The sequence below is a fragment of the Micropterus dolomieu genome, linkage group LG21, assembly GCF_021292245.1.
Source record: "Micropterus dolomieu isolate WLL.071019.BEF.003 ecotype Adirondacks linkage group LG21, ASM2129224v1, whole genome shotgun sequence".
Lineage (NCBI taxonomy): Eukaryota > Metazoa > Chordata > Actinopteri > Centrarchiformes > Centrarchidae > Micropterus > Micropterus dolomieu.
In genome coordinates this window covers 11,827,346-11,853,082 of record NC_060170.1, presented here as the reverse complement: position 1 = coordinate 11,853,082, position 25,737 = coordinate 11,827,346, and the positions used below count along the sequence as shown (strand labels likewise).

The 25,737-nt window shown below is 39.9% G+C and overlaps 3 protein-coding genes across 7 annotated transcripts in view; 2 read left to right on the top strand and 1 right to left on the bottom strand.

Moving 5' to 3' along the window:
- Positions 1-8,664, top strand: part of fbxo21 (F-box protein 21) — a 10,675-nt gene extending 2,011 nt beyond the window's left edge. For 2 of the 3 annotated variants that reach the window (XM_046036115.1, XM_046036114.1), the window contains exons 2-12: positions 1,376-1,511; positions 1,804-1,913; positions 2,085-2,206; positions 2,468-2,614; positions 2,895-3,031; positions 3,132-3,268; positions 4,321-4,500; positions 4,705-4,837; positions 4,969-5,159; positions 5,265-5,422; positions 7,474-8,664. In XM_046036115.1, the coding sequence (XP_045892071.1) occupies positions 1,376-1,511; positions 1,804-1,913; positions 2,085-2,206; positions 2,468-2,614; positions 2,895-3,031; positions 3,132-3,268; positions 4,321-4,500; positions 4,705-4,837; positions 4,969-5,159; positions 5,265-5,422; positions 7,474-7,715 (1,693 nt within the window). In that variant the 3' untranslated portion in view covers positions 7,716-8,664. Of the gene's footprint in view, positions 1-568; positions 823-1,375; positions 1,512-1,803; positions 1,914-2,084; positions 2,207-2,467; positions 2,615-2,894; positions 3,032-3,131; positions 3,269-4,320; positions 4,501-4,704; positions 4,838-4,968; positions 5,160-5,264; positions 5,423-7,473 lie in introns of those variants that run through there. The other variant, XM_046036113.1, reaches the window with a different exon arrangement.
- Positions 8,665-8,816: 152 nt separating this feature from the next.
- tesca (tescalcin a) lies at positions 8,817-16,819 on the top strand. Of its 2 annotated transcripts, none has more exons than XM_046036119.1 (8): positions 8,817-9,022; positions 10,444-10,513; positions 10,950-11,027; positions 12,459-12,598; positions 14,155-14,216; positions 15,678-15,785; positions 15,883-15,930; positions 16,019-16,819. In XM_046036119.1, the coding sequence occupies exons 1-8, from the start codon at positions 8,962-8,964 to the stop codon at positions 16,109-16,111; spliced, it is 660 nt and encodes a 219-aa protein (XP_045892075.1). In that variant the 5' UTR covers positions 8,817-8,961; the 3' UTR covers positions 16,112-16,819. The 2 variants fall into 2 exon arrangements, with proteins under 2 accessions (XP_045892075.1, XP_045892073.1); XM_046036117.1 differs by having other exon boundaries at positions 10,947-11,027.
- The window catches only part of fbxw8 (F-box and WD repeat domain containing 8), a 23,885-nt gene continuing 14,448 nt past the window's right edge, over positions 16,301-25,737 (bottom strand). Inside the window, exons 8-12 of one of the 2 annotated variants that reach the window (XR_006822644.1) lie at positions 23,104-23,231; positions 18,747-18,920; positions 18,280-18,396; positions 17,142-17,366; positions 16,301-17,026 (exon numbers count right to left, since the gene is read on the bottom strand). Coding sequence is in view for 1 of the 2 variants with exons in the window: in XM_046036112.1 (XP_045892068.1) it covers positions 17,201-17,366; positions 18,280-18,396; positions 18,747-18,920; positions 23,104-23,231 (585 nt within the window). In the remaining variant the exon portion in view is untranslated. Of the gene's footprint in view, positions 17,367-18,279; positions 18,397-18,746; positions 18,921-23,103; positions 23,232-25,737 lie in introns of both variants that reach the window. The other variant, XM_046036112.1, reaches the window with a different exon arrangement.

Genomic DNA, 25,737 nt, shown 5'->3' with positions numbered 1-25,737 from the left:
ATATTTCCAGCAGAAATGGCAAACATTCCCTAATTCTACCTTCTTCATTGTGAGAATTTGTTGCTTTTATTTGTGTTTTATGTGATGGCAATCTGTATACCCTTAGTTTTGGACTGTTAGTCAGGCAACACAGGAAAATTGATGGCATCATGTTGAGCCTTTAGGAAATTGTAATGGACATTTTTTCACCATTTTCTGACATATTAAACACCAAACGATTAATCGAGAGGGTGATTGACAATTTAATAAAAAAAGAAATGAAAATAACAATTAGTGTCAGAAGTTTTCTTTTCTTTGTAAAACCCTGGTAAAACCACATATTCATAATGAGAAGGCAGATCTATTCGTCACTAGAGTTTATTAAAATTTACTGTGCATTCCTCTTTGTAAAATAATGTTATTTTGTAGTTTTTAAAAATGAAATGAAATCAAATCTGGAGGATCCGGGGAGCCTGAAGATAACACAGCTTCCCTTTCCCTCTTGACCTAACAACCAATCACGCTGCACTCTCCCTCCCCTGCCCAGCCCGCAGCCCTGCCCCCTGCGCCATAAATGGGCGGTGCCTGAGCAATGAGGTAATCGTGGTAAACAGTAAAGATGGCGACGTCTATTGCTGAAGAGGGGCAACGAAGTCTAAATGGGATTATCCCCGACCCCCAGACAAAAAAATTGACCGACCTGCCGACCGAGTTGCTCGAACACATCCTGTGCTTCCCTGTCCTCAAACATGTCGACATTTGTAACGTTTCCTGCTGCTGCAAGCGGCTACACGACGTTTGCCATGGAAGGGGGAAGGTCTGGGGACACCAGTACAAACTCAGGTGCTATGATTTTATTTTGTGGTATTTTTTCTGAGTTTTGGCTTCTGTTGGTTTTTCACCACCATCTACCGAAACGGGTCTCCCCTCCTTTTTTATGTGTCTTGTTTAGAGCCCGAAATCGCTCATTGTCGACTTAAAGGTGGGCTCGTTTACAGCATCTCACAAGCACAGCTGTCAAGCCGTTGATATTCTGCTGATGCACCAAATTCATCATCACGCCAGGCCAGTGGCAAGCTCCTGCTATGCAGAGACCTCTGAAGCTTGTTTGCTTTAAAAAGTTAAAACGTATACTGAATTTGACCCAGAACAGCCAAACATTAATTTGTGTGACCTTGAATGTTACATGTAGCCTGTGAACTAAAGGAGAGTGCAGCTCTTGTCAAAAAGCTAAGCCCTCCTCCCCCTGACTGACTTGGCCGTTACTCTCCTGATTGCTTTTTTCGTGCAAAGAGAAAACCAGGTCTGCTGCAGGATGACAAATGGGTACAAATACATGCCATATAGTTGTTGTTATTATTAGCAGAAATAACAATTTTACTGCCTTCATCAACAGATGGCCAAGACTGCAGAGGTTTTATCGTCAGAATGAGTGCTGTGACTGGCTCAGAGAATACAAAACACGCCACAGAGTTGGTATACAAATACAAAGGACCGTGGAATCAATCTCAAAGAGATTCTTCACAGAAGTCGTAAGTAATGCATTAGCAATCAAGAACAATACCATAATATTATTATTTGTGTAGTTATTATAGACTTGATTAAATACATTAACTAGATCTGAAAGAATGACAAAATCATCCAGTTGCATTAGTTGGATCAGTAAAGGTATCACAGATGTACCGTTTTTGAATAACAAAAATCATAGTTATTTGTCTCTGAATTGACTGGCCTTTTTGTGTGTGTGGTCTGTGTGGGCGCATGTTTGTCCAAGAAAATGTCAGCTTTCTATGTTCCAAACTAACCCAGATATCTGTAACTCAGCCTTGCGTTGGCCAGGTGCTGGGAGACAGCTTTGCAGAGATTGAGTCACTTGGGATGCCAGAGCACTTCTGTGAAGATGAGCTCCTCTTCATACTCAACTCTGACAAGAGGTGAGAGCAACACTGCGCCCACACTAAAACCTCAATAGTTGCCACACAGCGCATTCTGCAATCATTAATCCGTTTGGGTGTTGATCTTGTTAATCCTCTATTATGAAAGCTTTTGTTGTGTTGCACGCTCTCACCCATAATGTCTCTCTCCCATTTTGCACCCATCATTAGGAAAAGCTTGACCTTGAAGTACTATGCAAAGAAAATCCTTTACTTCCTAAGACAGCAGAACATCCTGAAGAGTTTGAAGACCTTCCTGCAGCAGCCTGCAGAGCAGCAATCAGCTATAGAAGGTGAGGCATGAATACAGACTTCATGTCAAACAGCTCACGTGGCACTGTGCCCTGTTTAGCTTAGATATCTATATACAAATGGTTATGTATCAGTTTGTTTCCTAGTGTTTTTTTTTTTTTATAGTATTTGTTGTAAAAGAAGCAGTATAACTCCTTTTGCATTTCGCCATTTAATTTACATTTCTTCAGTTTTAATTTTTAAGTTGATACAAGCAGCTTTACATTATGCATTCTCTCTCTTGGTCTCGTCTACCCTTCCAGGTGCTGTACTGGTGGATCAGTATTGTAACCCACTTGCTGATGTAACACTGAACAGCATATCAGCTCAGCTGGATGAGATCGCAGAAAAAGTGAAAAAGATGCTGAGAATCAAGAACCCCTCTCACCCCAGCCTGCGCATCGCTCAAGGTGAGCTTTCAAAACTAGCAAAACGCCAAATGAGAAGTTGTTTTTTTGGGGCCTTAAGTTTTTGTTAGTTTTTTCTTATGTCCTTTGCCCCAGTTTCCCCCCACAAATGCATCAGCACTTAACACTTAAAGCCAGAAGGCATAAGCTTCTATTTCCAGCACAGTTTGGGGAAAAGAAAATCAATACCAGTATATGTGGGGCAGCTGTCATCTGCACAAAATCCACATTTTCCCTTTCAGACTAAGTTCTTAAGAAGTTTAATTTCTTGTGTATGATGTAGGTGACTGTTTTGTCGTAGAGGACTTTGAGCTCCAGAGGCAGGTGGTGTGTGCCCTAAACTCTGTCTTGTATGAGCAGCTTCAGTACAAAGGCAACGAGTTTGATTACTACAACCCTCTCAACTCTTACATCCACCAGGTAGATGTTCTTTGAAATGATGTGTATTTGAAGCCACACTCATTTTAAAAAAAATCATTTTAATTTTAGAACTGACGAGGCCTTCTTGTTCTTCATTTAGGTGCTACTACGCCGTACAGGTATTCCCATAAGCCTCTCTGTCCTCTACATGACATTAGCCTGGAAGCTGGGTGTTCAGGTGGAACCTGTCAACTTCCCCAATCACTTCCTGCTGCGCTGGTGCCAAAAACCAAGAGGGTAAGGTTTGAAATGAAAAGCTCTCAAATTCCTCTTAACATTGTCTAAGAGTAGAGTGTCATTCACATAGTTTATTATTTCAGGGGGATAGCAAAGCTTGAATGATCAGTTAGCTATCATGAGCCAAGTACTCAATTCTTTGGGCTGTTTTCCTTCAATCGCATCCATTTGATTGGTCAATGGATTTAAATCTTTGTATAAAATGGTACAATGCACAGAACTGTCTAGTATCCTACACAGCCTTAGAGATAATGACTTGCTGTCCTCACTGATTACACATCACACTGTGTCTTATTAGCAATCTGTCAGAAATGCAACTGAGAACCTGGCTCCTTCTTTATAGGACTATCTTGTTTGTGTTTTATTAAATCCAATTCTGCTTACCATTTTCCTTCCTTATCAAAACCTAGTTCCCATTCTGAAAAGAAACCAGAAAATGTTTCAAGCATAATCCATCTTGTTTTTGATTTGTTTTTAATTGGCTGCCATAAACAGTCAAATCTGTCAAATGATGGGGTATTTTTGCGTGTCTTTTTGGTAAAAGGTAGAACGGTTGATATTTGTATTTTACTCTTATCACTTATCTTTCAAGTTGAATGTTCACTGTTTTGCATTTGTTTTATTTGAATTGGATGTCCTACGCATCAGCCTGATCCTGGGGCATTATGATTACAAGAGGGGACATCAAAAGCAGTGCATTATTGTACTACACTGCAGTCATGCTATTGCTGTATCACCACTGTCTTTTGTGAAGCCTTGCCACACTTTTGCGAACTTGCTCCAGTCCACCATATTGGAAATACTGCGTGAGTACAGTGATGCATGCCAGTTGGCCAAGTAAATTAAAAGGCATTTATATTTGCCAGTGAAAATGGAACCGTTTTATCCTTCTCTAGTCTTAAGTAGTCAAACTATTCATCCTTCATTCAGTTTTTTTGTAGAAATTAGCTGGGTCATAACAAAAAGCTACATTTGCCTATTGAGACACGGTTTGTAATGGATGTCTGTTAAATAGGTTTACATATTAGATTTATTGAACTTTGTTCCTGCAGGAGTGAGGACATCTATGACTTTGTCTACATCGATGCCTTTGGTAAAGGCAAACAGCTGACAGCCAAGGAGTGTGAGTACCTCATTGGCCACCAGGTGACGGCAGATTACTACAGTGCCATCAGCACCACAGAGGTGCTACTCAGGATGGTGGGAAACCTGCTTAACATTGGCAAAAGAGGGTAAGCGACACTGCACACTGTCTGTCTGTCACTATTAAAGATCGTCTGCTGGATAGAGGTTGGTGGAGGGTTGACAAAGGGCTAAGGCGTGGGATGTTGAATGTTTTCTATAAACTGTATAAATATTTAAGCATTTGATGGTTGCTAGAATTAAATTAATGTAATGGTTGAACTTCTTCACCTGCACTTTGTGGTTTCTTTCAGGGAAGGCAATGAGAAATCCTACCAGCTGTTGAGAGACTCTCTGGACCTCTACCTCACTATAAACCCAGATAATGTGCAGTACCTGCTGCTTCAGGCACGCCTCTACTTCCACCTGGGCATCTGGCCAGAAAAGGTCAGGACACGCAACCTGATGCTAATGCTATGAAACAATACAAGTAGTTGTTAAAGTACAACACACTTCCTAATCGGCTCGTAGTATTTTACCTAACTACACTGCCAATTGATGTTTGTCTTCTGTCCCAGGTGCTAGACATCCTGCAGCACATTCAGGCGTTGGATCCCTCCCAGCATGGGGCAGTGGGTTACCTGGTGCAGCACACGTTGGAGCACATCCAGCACAAGAAACATCCTGTGACGCCTGAGGTGAAGAAGCGTAGCGCTCCAGAACACCTGGAGGTCCAGTATTCGGTCGGCCTCATCATGAAACACAAGAGGTGAGTCAGCAGCCCTCTTCTCTGTTAACATGTCTCTTTTCAATCTTCCTATACCATGTCTTAGAATACTAAAGTGTATGTGTCCTGTTCCATCTCTTCCACCAGGTCTGGTTATAACTGTGTGATCTACGGCTGGGACCCAAAGTGCACCATGAGTCAGGAGTGGATCACCACCATGAGGGTCCAGCAGCTCTCCAATGGCGCCAACCAGCCTTTCTACAACGTCCTCGTACAGGACGGAACATGTCGCTACGCAGCACAGGGTATGGATCATATACACCAGCATAGTGATAAAAAAATATAATATAAAGTTTGTAGGCTGTGTGATGACTGAGTTTGATAAATGCCCATGGGCACAAAATAGTAATAACTCAAGTGAAATAGCCAGATACAGAAAAATTCATTTGTCAAGTTCACAATTGTGTCTATTTACTCTTGTGAAAAGGTGCAACAAGAATCCATTTCTGAGGGTCACAGGCCAAAACTGCTAAAAACTACCACTCTAATGATGCAAACATACTTTTGGCACATAGTATACCTACTTACTTGGGACAACATTTCAAATGCAATGCAGCAGCTTGGTTTCATGTCAAGTCATTAGTGTCTCTTTAATTTAATTAGCAGAAATGGCATGAAATTAGAGCATAAAAGAATAAGGTAATTACAAGAACAAATAAAAAGAAAGCAGATTGTTGATGAGATGAAATTCTTATACTTGCATAGAGACAAACTATTACATGGTAAAATGTTGCTAATCCATTCTAACTGCAGGTGGGGCCAATAAATCCCCGTCACATGAGATGATTAGCCTACTGTCATATTAATATTGTTATGTGAAGTTCAAACTATGTTGATCCAGAAGTATTGACTATTAATGCATTAGTCGGTAAGATTGGCGGTCATCATTGCAATAGATGAAAGTCTGCAAGCTGTTTCCAGGCGAAACACGTCAGTGGTGCTGCGAGGCCCTCTTTTCTGTGACTTAACAGACTGGCTCATATATTCCCTTGTGCTTACCTGCTCAGTCTGCTGCTGCTGCTGCTACACAGCTTTCATTGTTTGTATGTGTTATCTTTGAACTCTTCACCACCTCAGCATTCACCTGCAGGCTCTGTTCTCTACAAACCCTGGGGAGGATTTTTATTGATCAATCCCTGTGCTCTCATCGGCTGCTCAGTCTGCTTTGCAGGGACTGATAAGACGTGACAAAATGAATTACGTTTGAAGTTTTCTTGATAAACTAAATATTTTGATATGTGAGCTGTCTGTTTGAGCGAGTTCAACATACCCAGGATATCTTTTCGTTATCTGGCTTCACTAACCCTAACAATCGCAATTGGGAGAAGTGGTCCCACAAAGGTGGTTATCAACACCACAGAAATACGACATAGGCTAGTCTAAATAGCACTGTTGCAGCAGACACATGCAGGGAGACAGAAAATTGCAGAGTTAGTGAATGCCTTGGGCACTGAGTAAGTTGTCGTTTCACCTAACTTTTAAGAAATTCTCAACTTCAAAAATGAGATTAATTCATTTAACACACTCAAGTGTTCCAAACATTGTTCAAAATTGTCTTCATAAAGCAATGAAATGAAAACTCCATTCATGCCATAAAATGTGCTCAAATAGTGGTTGAAAGACTGAATCTCAATATGTAGGCTACTTAAAACTCACCTCATTACCTGCGCCCACATCGCAAAAGGTGGGGCAGTACATGACTACAGTCTCTAAGAAAAATTAAACCCATTTATTTTAACTGCTGCAACAGGCTGTGTGAAACGGACTGGGAGCAAATAAAAAAATATGAAACACATAGTAGTAAGTAGGATTACTGTAAAACCTGTACCAATAGTAGCTTACAAGGCTTTTCAATTAGTCTATGTAGGATGATATCGCTATACAAAAGTTTCTCCACATCACCGTAGCAAACATTAAAAACAGTCTGGGATTTTCTACAGAAAGTGATGTCATTTTCCAAGAGAGCTGATTTGTCAGTAGGCGGCATATTTATAGAGTTGATCTCTTATCTGGAACATAACCTGCTCCAGAGCAGGTTAGCCGTTCAGCATAAGTTACCATGGCGATCTACCCCGGTAAGAAGTGAACCACTGTCCTGGTACTGAAAACCCAGGGTTAACCCCGAAGTTACCTGATGAGCTGAAATCCTGCTTCGTGGTACAGGCCCCTGGTCTTGTGTTAATAATGACAGAGACAATTTGTGTAAAGTTTCTTTTCTTCACTTGTTTGTACAATTAGGTTACCTTATGTGCATTATCTCATCAGAATGTCCTTTTTTCCCATTGTTGTTCCTCAGAGAACCTGGAGCCCCACTCAGCCCCCTTGGAGATTGGCCACCCGGAGGTGGGACGCTACTTCTCCGAATTTGCCGACACTCACTATGCTGCCAACGAAGAACTGCAGACACGATACCCAGAGGACATGGTTGAAACTTTAGGCACGGTGCAGGAGCTTTACCACAGACTGACACCTGGCTCTGGGAACCAGGACCCAGCTCCTGCCACAGACCAAAACAACCACCAAGCCATGCCCATGTAGTAAAGTAGCTGTGCCCAACACCCTGCCAACCCATACTAACCAATTACTGTTCATCCATTCTCAAGTCACAGTCCAGTTAGTAAACAGGTTTTTGTAAAAAAACAAAAAAAAAACAAAAACAAAATACAGCCATTATACAGTATTTCAGAAACTGATGATTTGGTATAACAAGAAATGATTCACAAAGGTGGTTTTGTATGACAGTCAGATGTTTGTGCAGGTATGGAAAAATTTATTATAACATTTCCATGTTTGGAAAGGTGCTGGAAAATACAAAACAGTCTGGACACATGTAGTAAAGATGGTTACTGTTTATATTTACACATATTTCGATATATTTGTTGTGAAAACAAAGCTCAAATTGTGAATTGATAATTGACTGCCATTATCCAGGATGCAAGATCTTCAAATCCAGCCACAAAGTTGAGTTTGGAAAAAGTGTGGAAACCCAGAATAATACATAAATAGACAGGCTGAAGGAAAAGGAGCATAGATTTTAAGTAAACAGTCAAGTGGATGAGTTAGTTCAGGATGGGTATCCGGGTGTTGTACATTTCCCTTTACCTAAAAACTAAGGAATGCTCCTTTAACCAGAGCTCCCCAACCCATGAGCACACCCACCAGTAGCCTAACAGTCAAACAAGACCCCTCCCCTCCCAGTATAGTCCGACTCCCCAGTTTCAATGCCACAAGACTATACAGAAAAGACTTTGTAAATTAACTTTTACTCCCCCATCTTTTAACTAAGTTCCATGCACTTAGATGGAAGTTTAACTTTCACATTTCTAGTTTATCTTTTTTTTTTGCTTGTATCTTTACAAGTGAAACGTGTAGGATGTTACAGCTCATCAATGTTGTTGAAATGGGGAAAATAACAACCACACAACTGACTTGAAACAGACATGATTGAGCTTTGAGGAAATTACAAAAAATAAAGCGTGTCAAGTTAGCTTCTCTCTGACTTATTTTACTGAACCTTTCACTTTTATATTAGGCAAAACTACCCACGATTTACTGCAGAAAACTGATAAGAAACCGGAAGACGGCGGGTCATTTATCCACAGGCTGCATGGATTTAGGACCTTGAGGATGCCAGGTGTTTCCAGTACGCCAGCAGCAGACACTTGCGTGGGGCGCCGATAGCAGCGCGATAAAGCAGCAGCACAGAAAAGTAGAGCCAGTCGATCCAGATTGTGCAGTCCGACCAGAAGTCTGATCCTGACGCACCACCGGTGGATCAGCAGCGATGGGAGCCTCGCAGACGCGCTCCGAAAACAAGTACCAAGACCTGGCGGATAAAACTGGATGTAAGTAAGACAAAACCATTGGGAACCTTATTTTTTTTTTTCATAATAAAGTACATGACTGCTGACTCAGTGTGCGGCGCTGTCAAATCGTTCACTGTCGAGGTGCAAAGGTGCAGCTGTCGTCAAGGATTAAATAATGGATGATAACTGACTGCACAAAAGGAAACCCGATCCGCGTCGTACCAGCCTGTGACAAAAGTTTTTAAGAGTTTAGATAGTTAAGGCCAATGCTGCTGAGATCAGTGAAAGCGATATAAGTCAACAATGTTAAGTTGTTTAGCTTTAAATGTAACATCTGTGATTCACCCCAACACCTGAAAGTTTTTATTAATAATCTATTATACAGTAATATCTACGTAAGCAAGCCACTCCATAAATAGACTTTGTATGGGTATTTTTTCTTTTTTCTGTTTTTTTTTTTTTTTTTTTTGTGCAATTTGCTATGGGTTGGTCCGTTAAGCGCATCATAAAGGCTTCTCCAATGCGGGGGAGAAGTTCAATAAAGAACTGAAATAGAAAGCAGCCAAACAGCAGAAGTGAGTAGATCTGTTTTTAGAATGCTGGTGCAAAGTTTTTGCATGCAGAGAGGCAGCAACATGAATAAGTTTTGCATCCCAGACTGAGCCTACTGTACACAGCTGAGACTTGGACCTGCTTTATTGCCTTTCTTACCTCAAGGTAGGGCTTTGACCCCATTTCTCTCTGTGCTCAGTGTGGTATTTTTATGGACTCTTTTCTGAGCACTCTGATAAAATGTTTCATTTTACTAAAAGGGCTATACTGGTTGAGCATGCAGACCACATATTCAGTTGTTGTTTTCTTTTGTATTTGGCTAATCTGTTGATCCTGCACAGACTGCAATAGCAACACCACCCATGAGGCTATAGCCTGTCTCTGCATGTTCCTCAGCTACAGTTGCTACTGCAAACATCCACTTAGCAGCATAAGGGAAAGGTGAAAATAAACACGTGTGTACCGAAACAATTGAAATGCCAAACCCGCCTTGATATGGCACCAGGCAGAACCAGATTATGATGTTTAAACCTTTCAGTGTGCGGCCACTAGTTCACGCAGGGAGTTAATCATTCAAGGAACGCTTTGAAATGGCATAAAAATACAATCCCACTGGTGCGCAGGGTATTTGCTTTTCCATTAAAGTGATAGTAGAGCTGCACCTTTTAATAAAAACAAGTGTCACAGTTTAATCATTATTCAGAAAGCAACCAAGAAACTGAGTGATTGTATCTTTTTAGTAAGTACAATATTCTGTTTATTGTCATGTAATTGCATATTGAACATCCCTAAAACAGCAACAAAAAAAAAACTGAAGGAGTGCAAGAAGCCTGTTGATTGATGGTTTGGAGTAATTATGGGTGTGTCATTATAATACTTTAATCTTGTCGGTGTCTGCTTCTTTTCAGTTTCCCCGGAGCAGGTTGAAAACCTTCACAAAAGATTCCAGCAGCTGAGTGGAGAGGAAGACACTATAAGGTAAAATGTAAATTTAAAAATACTGCACCTGTGGCAAAGTTCTGCTGTTGTTTAATGTGACTTTAAAGGAAGCCATCCAGCCTTTTCAGTCGGAACAAAAGACAACATATGGTGAGAGACGCAGGCTGAACTAATGCAAACACAGGCACATTAGGAAAATACAATATGTCAATGTATCAGGCACACAGAGCTGACACGTACTGTACACACACACTCACTCGTGTATAAACACATAATTGCCAAAGTGGCATGCTGGTAGCGATACATCACAAGTTCCTTTCCTTTTAAAAAGACACACGGTCAAACAAATGTTGTACATAGAAGGTTAACAGTTTACCTTCAGACAGAGTAACTATTCATGTTACCTCCCATAAATAACATTTAATGTTAATGTCTGTTTTATGATAATGGACTTCCTCTTGTCGCACTGCAGTAGACAAAACTTGGACAGCATACCAGCCCTAGCTGACAATCCAATCAAAAAACAAATTGTTGAAGCATTCTTCGATAAAAGGTGGGTACAGTCAAATACAACACACTTTGCCAAATGTCCATTTTAAGTTGAGTTAATATATTCAAAACACTTTCAAATCCAAACCCCTATTATACGATCTGAAGAGTAACATTCACAATCAATCAAGTCAGTTAGTCTAAGCAATGACCCTTCTCAACATACTTGTTTGGTAAATACGAAATCTGCTTTTCTACTGTTTAATATGATGGAGGTTTCTTCCTGATAACAGCTGCATAAGCTGTAAAAAGCTGCAATGAAATTGTAAGTGTTGATTAAAGGGACATTTTGGAAAATACGCTAGTTCGCTTTCCCGCCGAGAGTAAGATTGATGCCACTCTCATGTCATGGTTAGCATAGCTTAGCACAAAGACTGAAAACGAGGGGGAAACTGCTGCTAGCTTACCACAACTTGATGTTTTTACTTTTTACACATCGGTTTTTGGAAATATTTTACAAGATGTAACGTGTTAATTAGAGCTGATTAGTGGATTTTGTTACCATTCGACAGAGCTTATTCAGTCTGTGTGCTAAATTAAGCTCAACATCAGTTCAAGCCGGCGGTAGGATAGCTTCATATTTAACTTGCATACATGAGTGGTTTGATTTCTTTAAAGGCCTACGGTATCTATCTCCTGCCATTGAATAAGTGTAGTGGGTCACCCTTACTATGAAAGGATTTGATTTAGGTATGGGTGTTCCAGTTCCCTCCCACAGTCTAAAGACATAGGCCTATGTTCGGTTGATTGCTGACTCTAAAATGCTTTTAACCTGGTTTAATCAAACTCTTGAGTGTTTAGTGCTTTACTTCTGTTGTGTTCTCTGTTTAGTCAAATGAAAACAATGCCATTGCAACATGGGCAGTAGAAAACGCATATATTGCATTGAGATTGCTGGTAATGTGGGTTTTCAGTCTTCATTCAAGTTTGTGAAATCAAAATATGTAATCCATCCATTAACTAAAAAAACAACATCTAACTGAGGGACATGTGGCTATAAAGAGACAGCTGCAGACATTTTACAACCGGCAGTTCCCCATACTTTTGAAAGCCTTGCTTAACAGGACAAACCACAATTTGGTCTGCCAGTCCATGTGACTTTTGTTCATAAGCACAAAAGTCAGGTGTACCATGTAAACCTAAAGGGTCCATATGCAAAAATGCACAAGTAAACATAAGTAAACCTCTTTTGGTATGGTTTCATTTATTACACTTTTAAGACTCTATGGGAATGATTTATGGGAATTCTATATTTTCAGGATTTTTCACCAGGCAAATGTAGAGAGAAATTTTTTTGAAAACCACAATACTTGCAAGCTGCATCTATTTATAACATGGGAACTTGAGAAAATACTGGTGTTGGTTTAAACATTCAGAAATCCACATTGGTTGAATTGGTTTTAATGCCTAAACTTTGATTTCTTATTTGACCCAGGAACCAGCATCAAAATGAGGTGGGCTCCTTCGAGGAGATTGGCTTCGAGCAGTTTCTCATGGTCATGTCCCACTTCCGCCCTCCAACCTTGAAGACAACGGAGGAGGAGAAGGAAGCTTTGAGAAAAGAGAAGCTTCGCTGTAAGACACTGCATTTACCTTTTTAATAACCCTTATCAGATACAAGGGAACCAGATATACTTATTGGCTGATTCTCATGTTTGGAGCTCCAGCTCCTGGTCTATGCTTTCTCTCCTCTGTCTCTGATAAAGAATCTTTATCACCCAAGATATGCCACAAAGACTGTGGTGATGGATAGCTACATGTTTGAGCACTGGATTCCTCACTGCATGTCAGCTGTCACACTGGAGCCTGTAAGGTCACAGGTAGAATGTGATCATCATAGACACAGAGTCGGGACCCAAATTCAGCGTCAGATATCATAATACCATTAGAGCATATCAGTTTTTTTATAATAATCTATTCCAGGAAGTATGTCAGGAAGAAAGAATTTGAATTCACATTGTTGGTGTATCTTTCCCTCAACCTGCCTTGTGTGGTTTGAGAATTTATTACAAACTCCAGGGAAAGAGTGTTAAAAGTGGACAGATGGGAATCTTTCCACTTTTTATCAACTGTCCCCAAGGCCTGATACACTAAAGGGGTCCCTGAAAGCACAATGTATATTTCTGGCCAGTTGGTTTGTGGCACCTAAAACAAAATTGCATTTGTGAACAATTTAAAGCACAATAGCATTATAAATTGATCAATAATCTGAACGATAGGGGCCTTAAGAGGGCCCTGCATTCTTTTTTGTTGGGAGGCCTTGCTGTATACAAGGCTCTGTGTAGAAATCTAGCCTGATATATTTGTGATTCCTCACCTGCAGTAATACATGTTTATCCACTGTGTTCATTGTTAAGCAGAACACCAAAGCAAGTTCCTTGTATAAACCTACTTTCGTCAGGCCATTGCTTCTCTTGTTCTAAGTAAGATATTTTTAGCCCCGGGGCTAAACATTGTAGCACAAAAACCCTAAAGAACAAGAGTTTGATAAAGGAGATAATTACCAGACGTCACTACAAAGCGTGTCTGTCTCCTGCGGTATCTCAAGACTGATCATGGCCAGTCCCGCTTGGCTTCACACACACCATTAATCGGAAATGTGTTTCTCTGTCACCTGTTGTGTCAGAATGTTTTTCTTCCCGACACATTGTATTTTATTTTTATTTTGGGTGATCATAAATCAACACAACTCTCCCTCCTGTCACTGTGACAAATTTCTTCCTCAGGAACTTTATGGCATGGGGGGGGGGCAAAAGGAGCCACTTCGACATTAACACTGACATTCTATCGACTGTCCCGAAATAACATCGGCAGCACAGACGAAATGTCGTTGGACAAGGAAGCAAATTGTTATTTTTCCTCGTTAGTGCCACAGGACTGTTGAACATGAAGTACGGTCGTAGGACTGAATCTTGCAAATGTCACTGTGAATGAAAGTAGTGGCATTTTTTTAGGTGTTTTGTGACCTCAGTGTGATTCTTTACACTCAGCAGTGGTGGTTCTAAAATGCCCAGAAGGGGACCTGCTTAGTTATTCTACTCTTATCTCTTTATAAACATTACTCTAATCACAACTTCCTCCTGTCTTCTGTGATTTGATGATGGAAAGTTCCTTCCGTTCTGTCTTCCCAGTCCTTTTCAACATGCATGACACGGACAATGATGGCACCATCACTCTGGCGGAGTACAGGAAGGTAAGATAACTTAACCATGCCAGCCTTTGTCTGACGCATTGTGTGCTATATTTTATTTTTTTTATACACAAAATTAACATAAAATTTTCTCTAAAAACAAATTTTGTATTCATTCATTTGCACAAGATAAACAGTTTATGTAAATGTACATTACTTGTTAGTCTGCATTACAAAGTTGCAATAGTAAAGAGTGGCCCATCACTTTGATTCACCTCATCTGATGCACGTCATACTTTAAAAAAAAAAAAAAAATGGTATGTGGAATTAAATGCATCAAACAAACAAACGTGACCGTGTATTATCTAAACTAAATTGGACCTCCATTATGAATAAGAGAATTTTTATATATATATATATATAGCCACAAAATGCACATCTGTACTTTCAGCAAAAGGTCCTGCACACCCATGCATTTAAAGTTTTTAAAAAATGCTTGCGCCAATCTCAAAATGACATGTCACAAAACTGGATCTATTTTCAAAATTGTTAGGTTCAAATTGTCCTACCCTAACAGGTTCATCTAAGCTACGTAACACGAGAGTAAATCAATCACTCCCACACCCATACAGTCCTGAGAAGAGGTATAATCACTGTGGAGGTGCAGTAACTTTCAATGTTCTCATCATACTAGCAGTTAGCTGGCAATACAAATACAATAAGTTAACAGGCTCTATGTTGCTGTTATCTAAACTTATTAATGCAAAGTTGGACTTGCAGTGACATTAAGAACTAATAACATGTTGAGCAGTTAGCTTATAACTTAATTCGCCCTTTTCTTTTGCGGCCATGGAAATATCACAGGTAACTTTAATAAGACACACATTCACTATAAGTTCTTCAAAGTTCAGATGAGGTTGCATTTTAGGAACTATTCATTTAAAAAAAAAAAAAGACCATCTTGCTTCCTTGATTTGAAGGGGTTTTGATTTTCAATTGAAAGAGAATGTTGCACTGGAGCAGAGTGTAGGCAGAGGAGGGGAAGTTACTAACAGCATTTAAGTTTTCATTTTAGATGCAGTTTTTTTTAGATGGAAGAGAGATGATAGGGATGGATCAAGAATGTGATTTTACTGGTTATTCAGATTAGCTTTTATGCTAGTGATGAATTATATAATTTTTGATGATTCTCATGAAAACAAAGCTTAAAGCAAGCTTTAAATGTAGTTTTTTTTTTTTTCCTTTTACAAAGACATTGGTGTTGAGCAAATGATTTGGATTGAACTTACTGAGTGAGCGCTTGGCTAGAGAACACTGAACAAGCAAGTCTTCAAAACCAGCTGAGTAGCTAATCATGTGCATGCTGTGTATACAGTACCGATGATGGTTTTAAGTTAAATTTGTCTTGCCTCTTGCTGTCATTTGAAACTGTCAACCTCTGAAGTTGTCCCACGTGGCTTTATGACTGATGCCGTTTAAATGCCAATGAGGGTTTAAAGACTAACAGCGGTCTTCTCATCCAAGGTAGTAGAGGAGCTTCTGTCACAAAGCGGAGCCATTGAAGACGAAACTGCCAAGGCGATAGCAGATGCTGCCATGTTGGAAGTGGCGAGCACAAATGTGCCCCACATGGTAATGGAACTTAGCAGAAGCAAACTGTTCAAATAAATTCTCACAGTCGCATATCTGCAGCAAAGTAACACATTCATTTGTCTCTTTATCATTTTAGGCCCCGGATGAGTTCTATGAGGGAATTACATTTGAGCATTTTGAACAGGTTTGCACTTTTCCAACATTATGTTCCACCTGATTAGAAAATACCCTTTTCTGTCACTTATGACAGCATTTTGTTATCTAACCCACAGATTTTAAAAGGACTTGAAATGGAGTCCAGGATGCACATTCGCTTTTTGGATGTAAACACCACGACAATGCGTTGTGGGAAATTGGCCTCTTGAAGGAGTTCTTCTTTTATATAAATGTTTATGTTGCTGCTGTTTTTAGCAGAACCTCTCCAGTCCTTTTAAATGTAATGGAGCCAAATGCTTTTGATACACATTAATATATTTTTGGATGGAGGGAAATAACGATATACCTTATGCCATACTGTAATTACATTTTTATACAAATTATAAAGCTGCTCATGGTGGAAGTATCAAAGGATGTTTAATTCAGTTTTAAAGCTTTGTGATCCTAAGAGTAGCAAGTGTTACATTTCAAAGAGATTTATTTCCCAGCTTTTGTCACACTACAAGCAGTCGTATCAGGTTTCAAACTAACACACCACCTCTCTCTATACTCCTGCTATTGTTCAAATCTTTATGTAACCAGCTTGTAATGGGAAAGATTCTTTGTACTTTCAAAAGGGTCACATTTCAGATGAAGTCAGTCATGCTCAGTGGCTGCTTTGGCATTCATGGGTCATCTGTAATAAGCTAACATCCAAAACACTAGACTGCAGGCACGTAGAATTCCTCTGCAGCCTCAGAATAGTTCCAGGTTTTATTTATCTGTTCCTGAGACTGTGTAACCAGCCACTGCTGTTCTACCATGAAGATCTGCTATTGTTTGACCACTAGTACCCGCTAAGATGATTTGTTACAGACTTTGCACTGAATTGTATTCATGAATAATAAAAATAAAATAATTAAGACATTGTGATAAAATGGATGTGTAAAGTGTTTTTTAAAGAAACCTATAACACATGTACAAAGAAGAATCTTATTTAGTAAATGAGGTAGAAATATGATGTCTTTTATTGCTGTGATGTTGCACACTGGAACTGAATCATATCCAGGAGGAAGCCAAATATCAATTAAAAATTAATTAATTAATGGTTTACAAGGCTGAGATCCTGTGCAACATCTGGGCTGCTGAATTCAACATTGTTAAATTACACAACAATTAATTATACAGTGAAATGTTACATTTTCAAAAAGCTTGATTTTTCTAGTATGTTAAAAGAAAACAAATTAAATAAAAGGATACTGTTTGGAGAGGGTGAAAGTTTCTATTGTCCGTTCAGATGCAGTTTGGAAAACTACACGTCAGTGGGACGCATGGGAGCCAGACAGCCTGTCGTAAGGCACTGCCAGGCTGATGTTGTAGTTGTAGCCGTGCGATTCGATGTAGTCGGACCTGCAGATGGGCAGGATGTGATCCTGTGACAGCGCGTCCTCAGAGAAGTCGTAATGGCAAATGACTCCTCTGTGTCTGAAGGATAAAACCATTTCTATCAGCAACAACAACAGAGACATAGCTTATTTCTCTTTTTGGAAAATTGTTCAAAGTTGATGCTTGAGTAGGACATTAAGCAGAGATTGATCATTCTGAAGTTTAAACCAATGACATATCTGTTGAGCAAAATGCAGCTTTATCTGACATAAGCAGTGGGATTATTTAGACTTAATTCAGTTAGTTGGATTTTATTTTTATTTTAAGCCTACAAAGCAGCATGCAACTTTTTAAGGAGCAGCCGGTTGTCTGGGATGTCCCAATTTTGAGAAAGATGTTCAGCCAAGATTAGCCGCCATCCCATTTGTATTAACAAGGTATTACTTTACTTTGACAACAACTTCCATTTAAAGGAATAGTTTAACATTTTGGGAAACGCTGAGCTTAGCATGAAGATTGGAAACCGCCTTTATAGTTGGTAAAATCAATCGAAAGATTGCTGACTAACATGTTTCATATGTTTAATCTGTGCAAAACAAAAATGTGTGGTTTTACAGGGGGTTATAAATCAGATTGTTTCAGACAGGACCAGATACGCAAACAAGATTTAGGGTTAGGAGCTTTAGAGGTACTGGTTAGGTGGATTTTGTCATCTTTGGAGCCAGGTCACCTGTTTCCCCATTTCCAGTCTTTATTGCTAAACTACGCCAACCGGCTGATGGCTGTAGCTTCATATTTACTGTACAGAAATGCGAATGGCATCAATCTTCTCTCAGCAAGAATACAAATAAGTATATTTCCCAAAATTTCAAACTATTCCTTAAGAATGTTGCAAGGTTGAATTTGCTTTTACCCACAGAAAAGCAGTCAATTCACAGAGTATTTCAGAGATTCTGTAAGCTTGTGGGAAGTGGAGGTAAAAAAAGAAGAGCGTGGGAGGGAGATCGGTGACCTGCGGTGAGCTGTAAGGTCATCATCTGTGATGCAGGCCCCCCGTGGCGACTTGTCATCGGGGATGTTTGCGGTTACCAGGGTGCTGGTGTTGAAGTGTACATGCCTTACAGGATGTCTGCAGCCAAGACAGAAAAGCATTATTACGTTCATATTCTTGTCTTTTTGTACAAATGGTTCTTGAGGCAAATGTCTGGAACTATACTACATCTAAAAAAAAATTTAAATTCTGGTGGAATTTAATAATTTGAAGAACAATAAGAGGCCACAATGAGAAGAAATCTAAATATCTACAATCATCATGTCAATGGAGTTTATAAATGTCTCAATTAACTCTAATCTTAAAGGCACACGCCTTACACAACTGTAATGTGTAAGAAACTAACAGAGAGGCCAAATTACAAAAATAGATGTGATTCAGTGTTGCTGAGAGATCTCCTTTGTGGCTCAGACGAAAGAAAATCCCACCTGTTGTGCATCTCCCACAGCTTCGCTCCCATCCTCATCTCCCACACACACACCAACCCTTCGCCTCCGCCGCTCACGATCTTCCAGTCGTCTGCCCGCACAAAGGTGACACCCAGGTGGTGGGCGTACAGGGACACCACAGAAGAGCCGGCTCGCAGGTCAAACACCCTCACCCTAAATCACAGCAGAGAGGAACAAATGCTGCTTTTAATTTATTGGAAAAAGTGTTGATTACTTTCTGCCATATTGCAATTGGGTAGGTCAATTAAGAAACATGATGAATTATGTGTTTATAGGCCAGAGGTTGTTTGGTCATTTTTGAAAATACTATGTAACACTATGTAAGTTTTATATTTGCATTTCCAATGAGTCCAATAGAAGAATGATACGCAAAGTGAGTACAATGGGATCAGTCACTTCTAGTGAAGCGTGGTCATTTTGGATTTCACTTCTGCTTACAGAGGCGGAAGACTCCCAAGACAGCACAAGAGGGAGTACAGTACAGTGCATTCATCTGCAGACAAAAGGCACTATTCTCACTGTTGAAGGAACTTTTCAACATCCAGCCAAGAGACCAAAGACAATCCCGGCCTTATCTGCCCCGGGCTTATCCAAATATCACACCATTTCATCTCCTTCTATCCGACACCAGGATAGATATATATAAATATATATTTTTATTTTTTTTAAGTTTTTATTTTTTGTTGTTTTTAAACACAGAAACAGTACAAAACACAATAGCAGAACCCCCACCCATAACAGCCAGACAGCAAATACAATATTAGACATAATAATAATTATCATAATAGTAACATACAATCTTAATTTTTTTTTTTCCAGTCCACAAAATTTAAGACAGAGTTAAAGGATACCAGTCACCAGCATCCTCTCATAATACATGTCCTCCAATCTGGGATTAGCAAGGGGGAGGTCTTATTCCACTCAGATATATTTGCCGCTTCCACTGGATATGAGACCAGTAAAAAGAATGAATGTATAATAATATGGAGAAGATATGAAGTCTAGCATACAGCCAGAAACCGACTACACATGAAACAGCTTTACATTATATGAGGCTTGAAAAATCTATTGTGTAGCAAATGAAGTACTTTAAGAGCAGATCAGTGGAAAGGGCTAAAGACTATATAACAGAATTTAGATAGGAGCAGATCAACATAAAGCAGGTGAACATCTAAACATGGAGAAGAGATTGGTGAATAAAAAATTAATAAACAAGACAGAAAATGTGAATAAAGGGTGTGCTAATTAGAGCTGGTACAAATACAGGTCTATAAGCAAATTATTAAAAGGTACAGGTACAAACCCCCCAAAAATATTTATGCAGTATGGTGAAAAATGAAAATGTTAAAATGTTAATTTATTCAATTAATTCTTTTTTTTTTTTTCATGTAATTGTGTCTTGATTTCTGATTGGTTTTCTATTAAATGTGTCCATTATTTTTATGTCCATGTGTTTATTCTAAAAATGTTTTTGTTTTGTTTTTCAATCCTTCCTACAAAGAACTTCTTGAATTCAGCTTTGAAAAAAGTGTTATATGCTCTTTTATGATATTTTTCTTATTATTATTAAAGTATTAGTATTTATTATGGATAAACAGCAGTAACAGCAGATTTCTGCTTGCTGGGTTTCATGAGCAACACAAGCCCAGGGGACCTTCAGCTCCATCTGTTGTCATTGTGGCTTTATTGCAGCTGAAAGCATCCATGCCCAACCTTCTTCCAAGACTTCATTACCATAATCAAATTCACTTTGGGGACTCAGGCAGATTTTATTTCCGCTTCCAAACATTTTTAAAATTCTGAGTTAAATGGGCACCGTGGACTTGTTTGCAGTTAGTTTTGCCTGTTTAGTGGCATTACGTGATGGAAGCACACATTTAAACAATGAGGACTGAAGATTACTGGCAGACCGCGGGGAACCATAAATCTAATGTTGGAGGCAGCTCTGTCTTCAGTGAGCTGTCAGTGGCCAGACTCCTCTCCATTAATCAGGAGGAGCCCTGCCTAATAAGAGAAGTGTGGGAGAGGCGCCGGTTAGTATCCTACAGCTAGATGAGACATTAATCATTATCCACTGAGGATTATGTCTGATGCAAATCTGTGATTTGGGGATCCCAAATGGTCTCGCACTGCATAATGACAATATCGCAAAACCTTGTAACAGGTTTTCTTGCTCAGCAGACATTGCAGTTATGACCTGTGAGTTAAGACCACCTGTATCCTTCTCTGTTCCAAGATCAGCCAAATTCAAAAAAACATTTTTTCTCAATTTGTTCCTCAAGACATGTTTTTTTAAATGACTGACTAAGGGGTGAAAAATGTGTACAGGACTGTGCACTTTGTGCATCAAATAAATTGCTTGATAGATTGAAGAGCATTACATTTTATACAGGTTTGTTTTTATGGCTAAAAACACATCATTCAAGAGATAAACTGGGATGGACTAAGAGTCTACACTACAGCCATGCTGGCAGCTCTGCTCAGGCACAGCGATGCGTTTAGGCTAACATCAGCATACTAGCAGGTATAATGTTTACCATGTCCACCACATTTTAGCTTAGCGTGTTTGCATGCTAATATTTGCCAACTGTCAAAAAGTACAGCTGAGGCTGACCAAAGGATTGGTCAAAAAAATTGACGAGATGATGACACTAGATGAAAAGTAAGGGGATCATTAAAGAGAGTAAAGTTCATCTCTGAGGATGAACATGATTCTCTGTACAAAATGTCACAGTGTTTCATCCTATAGTGAGTAGAGACATTTTACTCACAAGCACAAATGTGAACCCTGTGTTGGCACTAGAGGAAACGTCATTAAGATTCATCATCTGGAAAACAAAAAAATTTACAAAAGTGCACTCCACTCCATCCTATTGTTTTTGAGACACTTAATTCTGGACCCAAGTGGTGGACCCTGATGAAAAGACCAACATGGCCATCCCTAGAGCCATGTAGAACTCAAGTTGAAAACTTTTTCAAGTCTTTAAATTAGCAGGACAAAGTTAAGTCAAGTCCAAGACTTCAGCAAAGTGGTCTCAGTACGCACAGTACAGAAATAACCACAGGTATGACACTCACTATTTGTTTCCTCTCTATTATTGGATCCAGTTTTGCTCTTTGCCCACACATCTTTCCTGTCTGAACAGATGTGGCAGTCTTCCAAACAGCCCTTATCACGACCCCTCATTTGCTCCCTGGATCTCACAAAAAACAGAGGGACAAAAATCATTTGGACAAAACGAAGGGATGCATTAGGCTTTGGCCTTGAGCCACCCTGTCAGTGGGCCAAGATCAGCGACTGTCCCTCAGTCTCCACCGTTTCCATTTGTCTTCAACTGTGCGCTGCATCAGCTGGGGCCAAGAGCCAAGCTGGTGTGGGAGTCTCTCTGAACAAAACTACTCATCTATCAGAAAGCAAAGTACCAAAAGTAAAGCAGAAAGGAATTGGATAAAGACTGCACCAATGCTCTGGCAAGAAAACATCCATTTCAATTCTTCAGTCAGAACAATGCTGAACATTTTCATTTGGCACTTGACAAAAACAGCTTTAACAGAGCTGTTTGTTGAACAGTTGCTAAGAGTCGTGAACTGGTAAGAAGAGGGGGGGGGGAAACTGAACCTAAACAATATGATATGGTCCTTCTTTCACTTTAAGCCAAGTACTTAACAGCCAGATGGATTTGGTGCTGAATAGAAACAGCAGGGGCAGCTTTGGAAAAAGACGCGCCAGGTTTTTTTGTTTTCCTGCCAGCTCATGCACCGTAGCACCCGCTAACAAGTGCAGAATAGACGAGAAAGGCTCTTTTATGTGTCTTTTCCTCATCTGGGGAGCCAGGTTAGCGAGGTGGCAAGCACGTGCACATGCATGGACGTATGCGTTGTCGCTGGATGATGATTGAGACGGCCAGATTTATTTCTTGTATAGTATCCCAGGTAATAGAGGAGACAGACAGGCAGACATCTCAATTCAACACAAAGAACAAAACGCCTCACTTGTGAGTATGTGTCTTCTTTCAGAGGCTCTGTGTTTCAAGGCAACAGAGAGAAGAGTGAATAATGCACACACTGAATAAAGCCTCGTCTTTACACACACGTTTTTAACACCTGTTCTCCACTGCAAGTACTTTAGCCTCAGCTTCCGAGTAGCTCCTTCAGTGGTTGTCACTGTGGAAAAACTATTTAACAGACACTCCTTTCAGCTTAAGTTCTTGGCTCAGTTTCAACCGTTTGTGAGAAATATACCTAGCGTGTCAGTACTGGTAGATTCTATCCTTGTGCTTGATCTCGTGTATTCTTCATCTACGCGAAAGTGTGTGTTTTTGTTCAAGTGACCCACCTCCTATCTTTGTTTCCACACACCAGCAGGTGAGGAGGGCCGTCTCTCAGGTCAACGCAAGTAAAATCTCCCACCGAGTTGCCGACACAAACCACAGGTTTGCCCGTTTCTATGCTGTAGACGTGGATCTGAAAAGCAAGGACACACACACACACGAACGTCAGTCTTTGTAAAAATTAAATTCAGTCGACCTCCAAATGCACGACCACCACTTAAGTTGCAAAAAGAATTAAAGTTGGCTGCAGTGAAGGTCTGGCAGTGCATCACCATGGTACGTGTCTGTTGATGATGCAAAGGATATGCAACCAAATATTAAAATAATGACTTTATTTGACTTCATGACTTGTCCACTTGCTTTCTGCCCCTAAAATTGGACGATTATGTGTAAAAGGTATGTATGTAAATCTTTTATCTCATAGTCAGTACAAATACTGTAAAATAACACTATTTGATGGAGTACAGAGCCAACGCAGCAAAAATAATTTACCAAATATTCTGACTTTACTCAGGATCTGAGATCTAAAGTACAAAGAATTCTGGATATTAAAAAAAACAAAACTGTGTCATATTTTCTTCTTTAACTCACACAAATACTTCTTTACCTTTAATTACAGCTCCCCAGTTTAGCCAAAAGTGCGGAATTTGCTACCTACGTGTTGGACCAAAGTCTGAGTAGTGTGGAATATTTCCTATGATTAAATCAGACATATGGACAAAGGCTGTTGGTGAACTTCTTTGTACGTTGCGCAATTTAAGACACACACACACTGAGATACAACTGACTATACTGGATATCATATATCGTACAAAAGACAAACACAGTGTACTGAAAAGATGCTTTGCCAGTTAGTTCAGTTAATTAAAAACAAAGCAGCACTTAAGTGTTCAATCTTGGAAAACATAAAAATCAGCCTAGGGGCATACTTCAATTACGGACCGAGATGCACTGCATTGCCTCTGGCTCGATGGCTGCAGCAAAGTTTCTTCATACAAGTTACAATGATGTCATCTGGAGCCGGCCTAATTGGTCAATTAGCGGCTGGTGTTTTCTCATCCAAGTGAGACAGGACAAACAGGATAACTGCCAGGCAAAATTTACTTTGAATAATTAAAACGATAAAGAAATTAAACGGAGGGAGGGAGAGAAATGAGAGAGAACCAGGAGGTAGGAGAGAAAAGGAAAGACAGAAAGAGAGAGAGATGGAGAGACAGCGACAAAGATAAAGAAGTCTGAAGAAAGGGAGAGAGAAAAAATAGGCATGATGTAAGCCTTAAGGAGGTGCCAGCAGTTTTTGTGTGTCCCTTATTTGGGCCAAGCGGAGCTTTAATTGTGCACCACCCCGGGGGCAAAGCCCAAATCACACCGGACTTTGAAATGACAGCTTGATAGGATTTGGACAGCGGAAGAGAGGAGGATGAGTTTTGCAAAGAGGGAGTGGAACGCAGAAATGAGGTGCAGCCTGCTGTTCTCGATGAATCATTACAGTTTCGGGAAGATATTTTCTATTAAATATCCGCCCACCTCGCCCACTAAAATTAAGAAATGTTGCTGAGGGAGGCAAAGGAGCTGTTTTGTGATAATTCTGGGGGCTGTTTAGAGTCTGCAGCAGTACGTTCTGAGGAAGAATAATCATGAGCATGACTACAGAAGAGTTGTTAGGTTAATGCACTTGTTGGAACCCCAGTGAGGCTTGCAGACAAAGGAAATTCTAATGGTGGCTTGTACTGGGATGTTAATGTAATTACTCTATTTGCTTTTAAAAAGATGAAACATTTGGCAATTATGGCTGCACGTCTGAGGAAACCTTTCATATTGCCGTTTCCTGTGTTGTTGAGCACATTTGGCCAAAGAGCAGAATTTGGTTTGGTTTTTGATTAATCTTAAGTGGAATATCACAGACCAGGAATGGAAAACCATGTGGCACAGAGGCCTTCAGGTTTTCACTCCAACCATAGACTCCACCAGCTGACTTCACTGATTAACGCTCCATCAAGTAGAGAGAGAAACTAACAAGTGAAATCACCAGCTGGGGTGAAATGTTTGAATAAAATCCGTAGACTGTTGGCTTTCCTTGGCCCACGAGTGCCCATCCCTGTCATACACAAACATCCCCATTTGATTCAGATATGCTTTCAGAGCCTCATTTGGTTTAGACACCATGTGAACAAACAGAGATTAGCACTTTGGGCCTGATGCATGATAATGGCAGGTCTGTGGTTTGATGTCATTTAGGAGTGTATTCCCAAATCGTCCTACAGGGCAGAGAAAATTCTCAAACTTGCTTAAAGTAACTCGCTGAAGAGATGCCATCTGTATTACAATTTGTATGTTTCCACAGTTAAAACACTAAAGAAATTGTGGCGTCTGGGGCTCAGCAGGTAGAGCAGGTTGTCCACTACTCAGAAGATTGGTGGTTTGATCCCTGGCTCTTCCAGTTTGCATGTCCAAGTGTCCTAGGGCAAGACAGTGAACCCCATATTGCAACGCCTGTATAAACAGTGTGTGTGTGAATTTTTAGTTCCTACAAGTACAGTCCATTTACATTTACAGTTGTAGTGAATTTGATTTCTCCTTGGATAAACAAGGAGCTAGTAGCAAAGAAGAAAGAAAACTAAAAACCAAATCACGAAGAG

Bases quoted from the DNA above. Each gene is read 5' to 3' on its own strand.
- tesca (XM_046036117.1), top strand. From the start codon at position 8,962: ATGGGAGCCTCGCAGACGCGCTCCGAAAACAAGTACCAAGACCTGGCG. The intron at 9,023-10,443 runs GTAAGTAAGACA...GCTTCTTTTCAG, and splicing joins CCTGGCGGATAAAACTGGAT to TTTCCCCGGAGCAGGTTGAA. The intron at 14,217-15,677 runs GTAAGATAACTT...TTCTCATCCAAG, and splicing joins CTCTGGCGGAGTACAGGAAG to GTAGTAGAGGAGCTTCTGTC.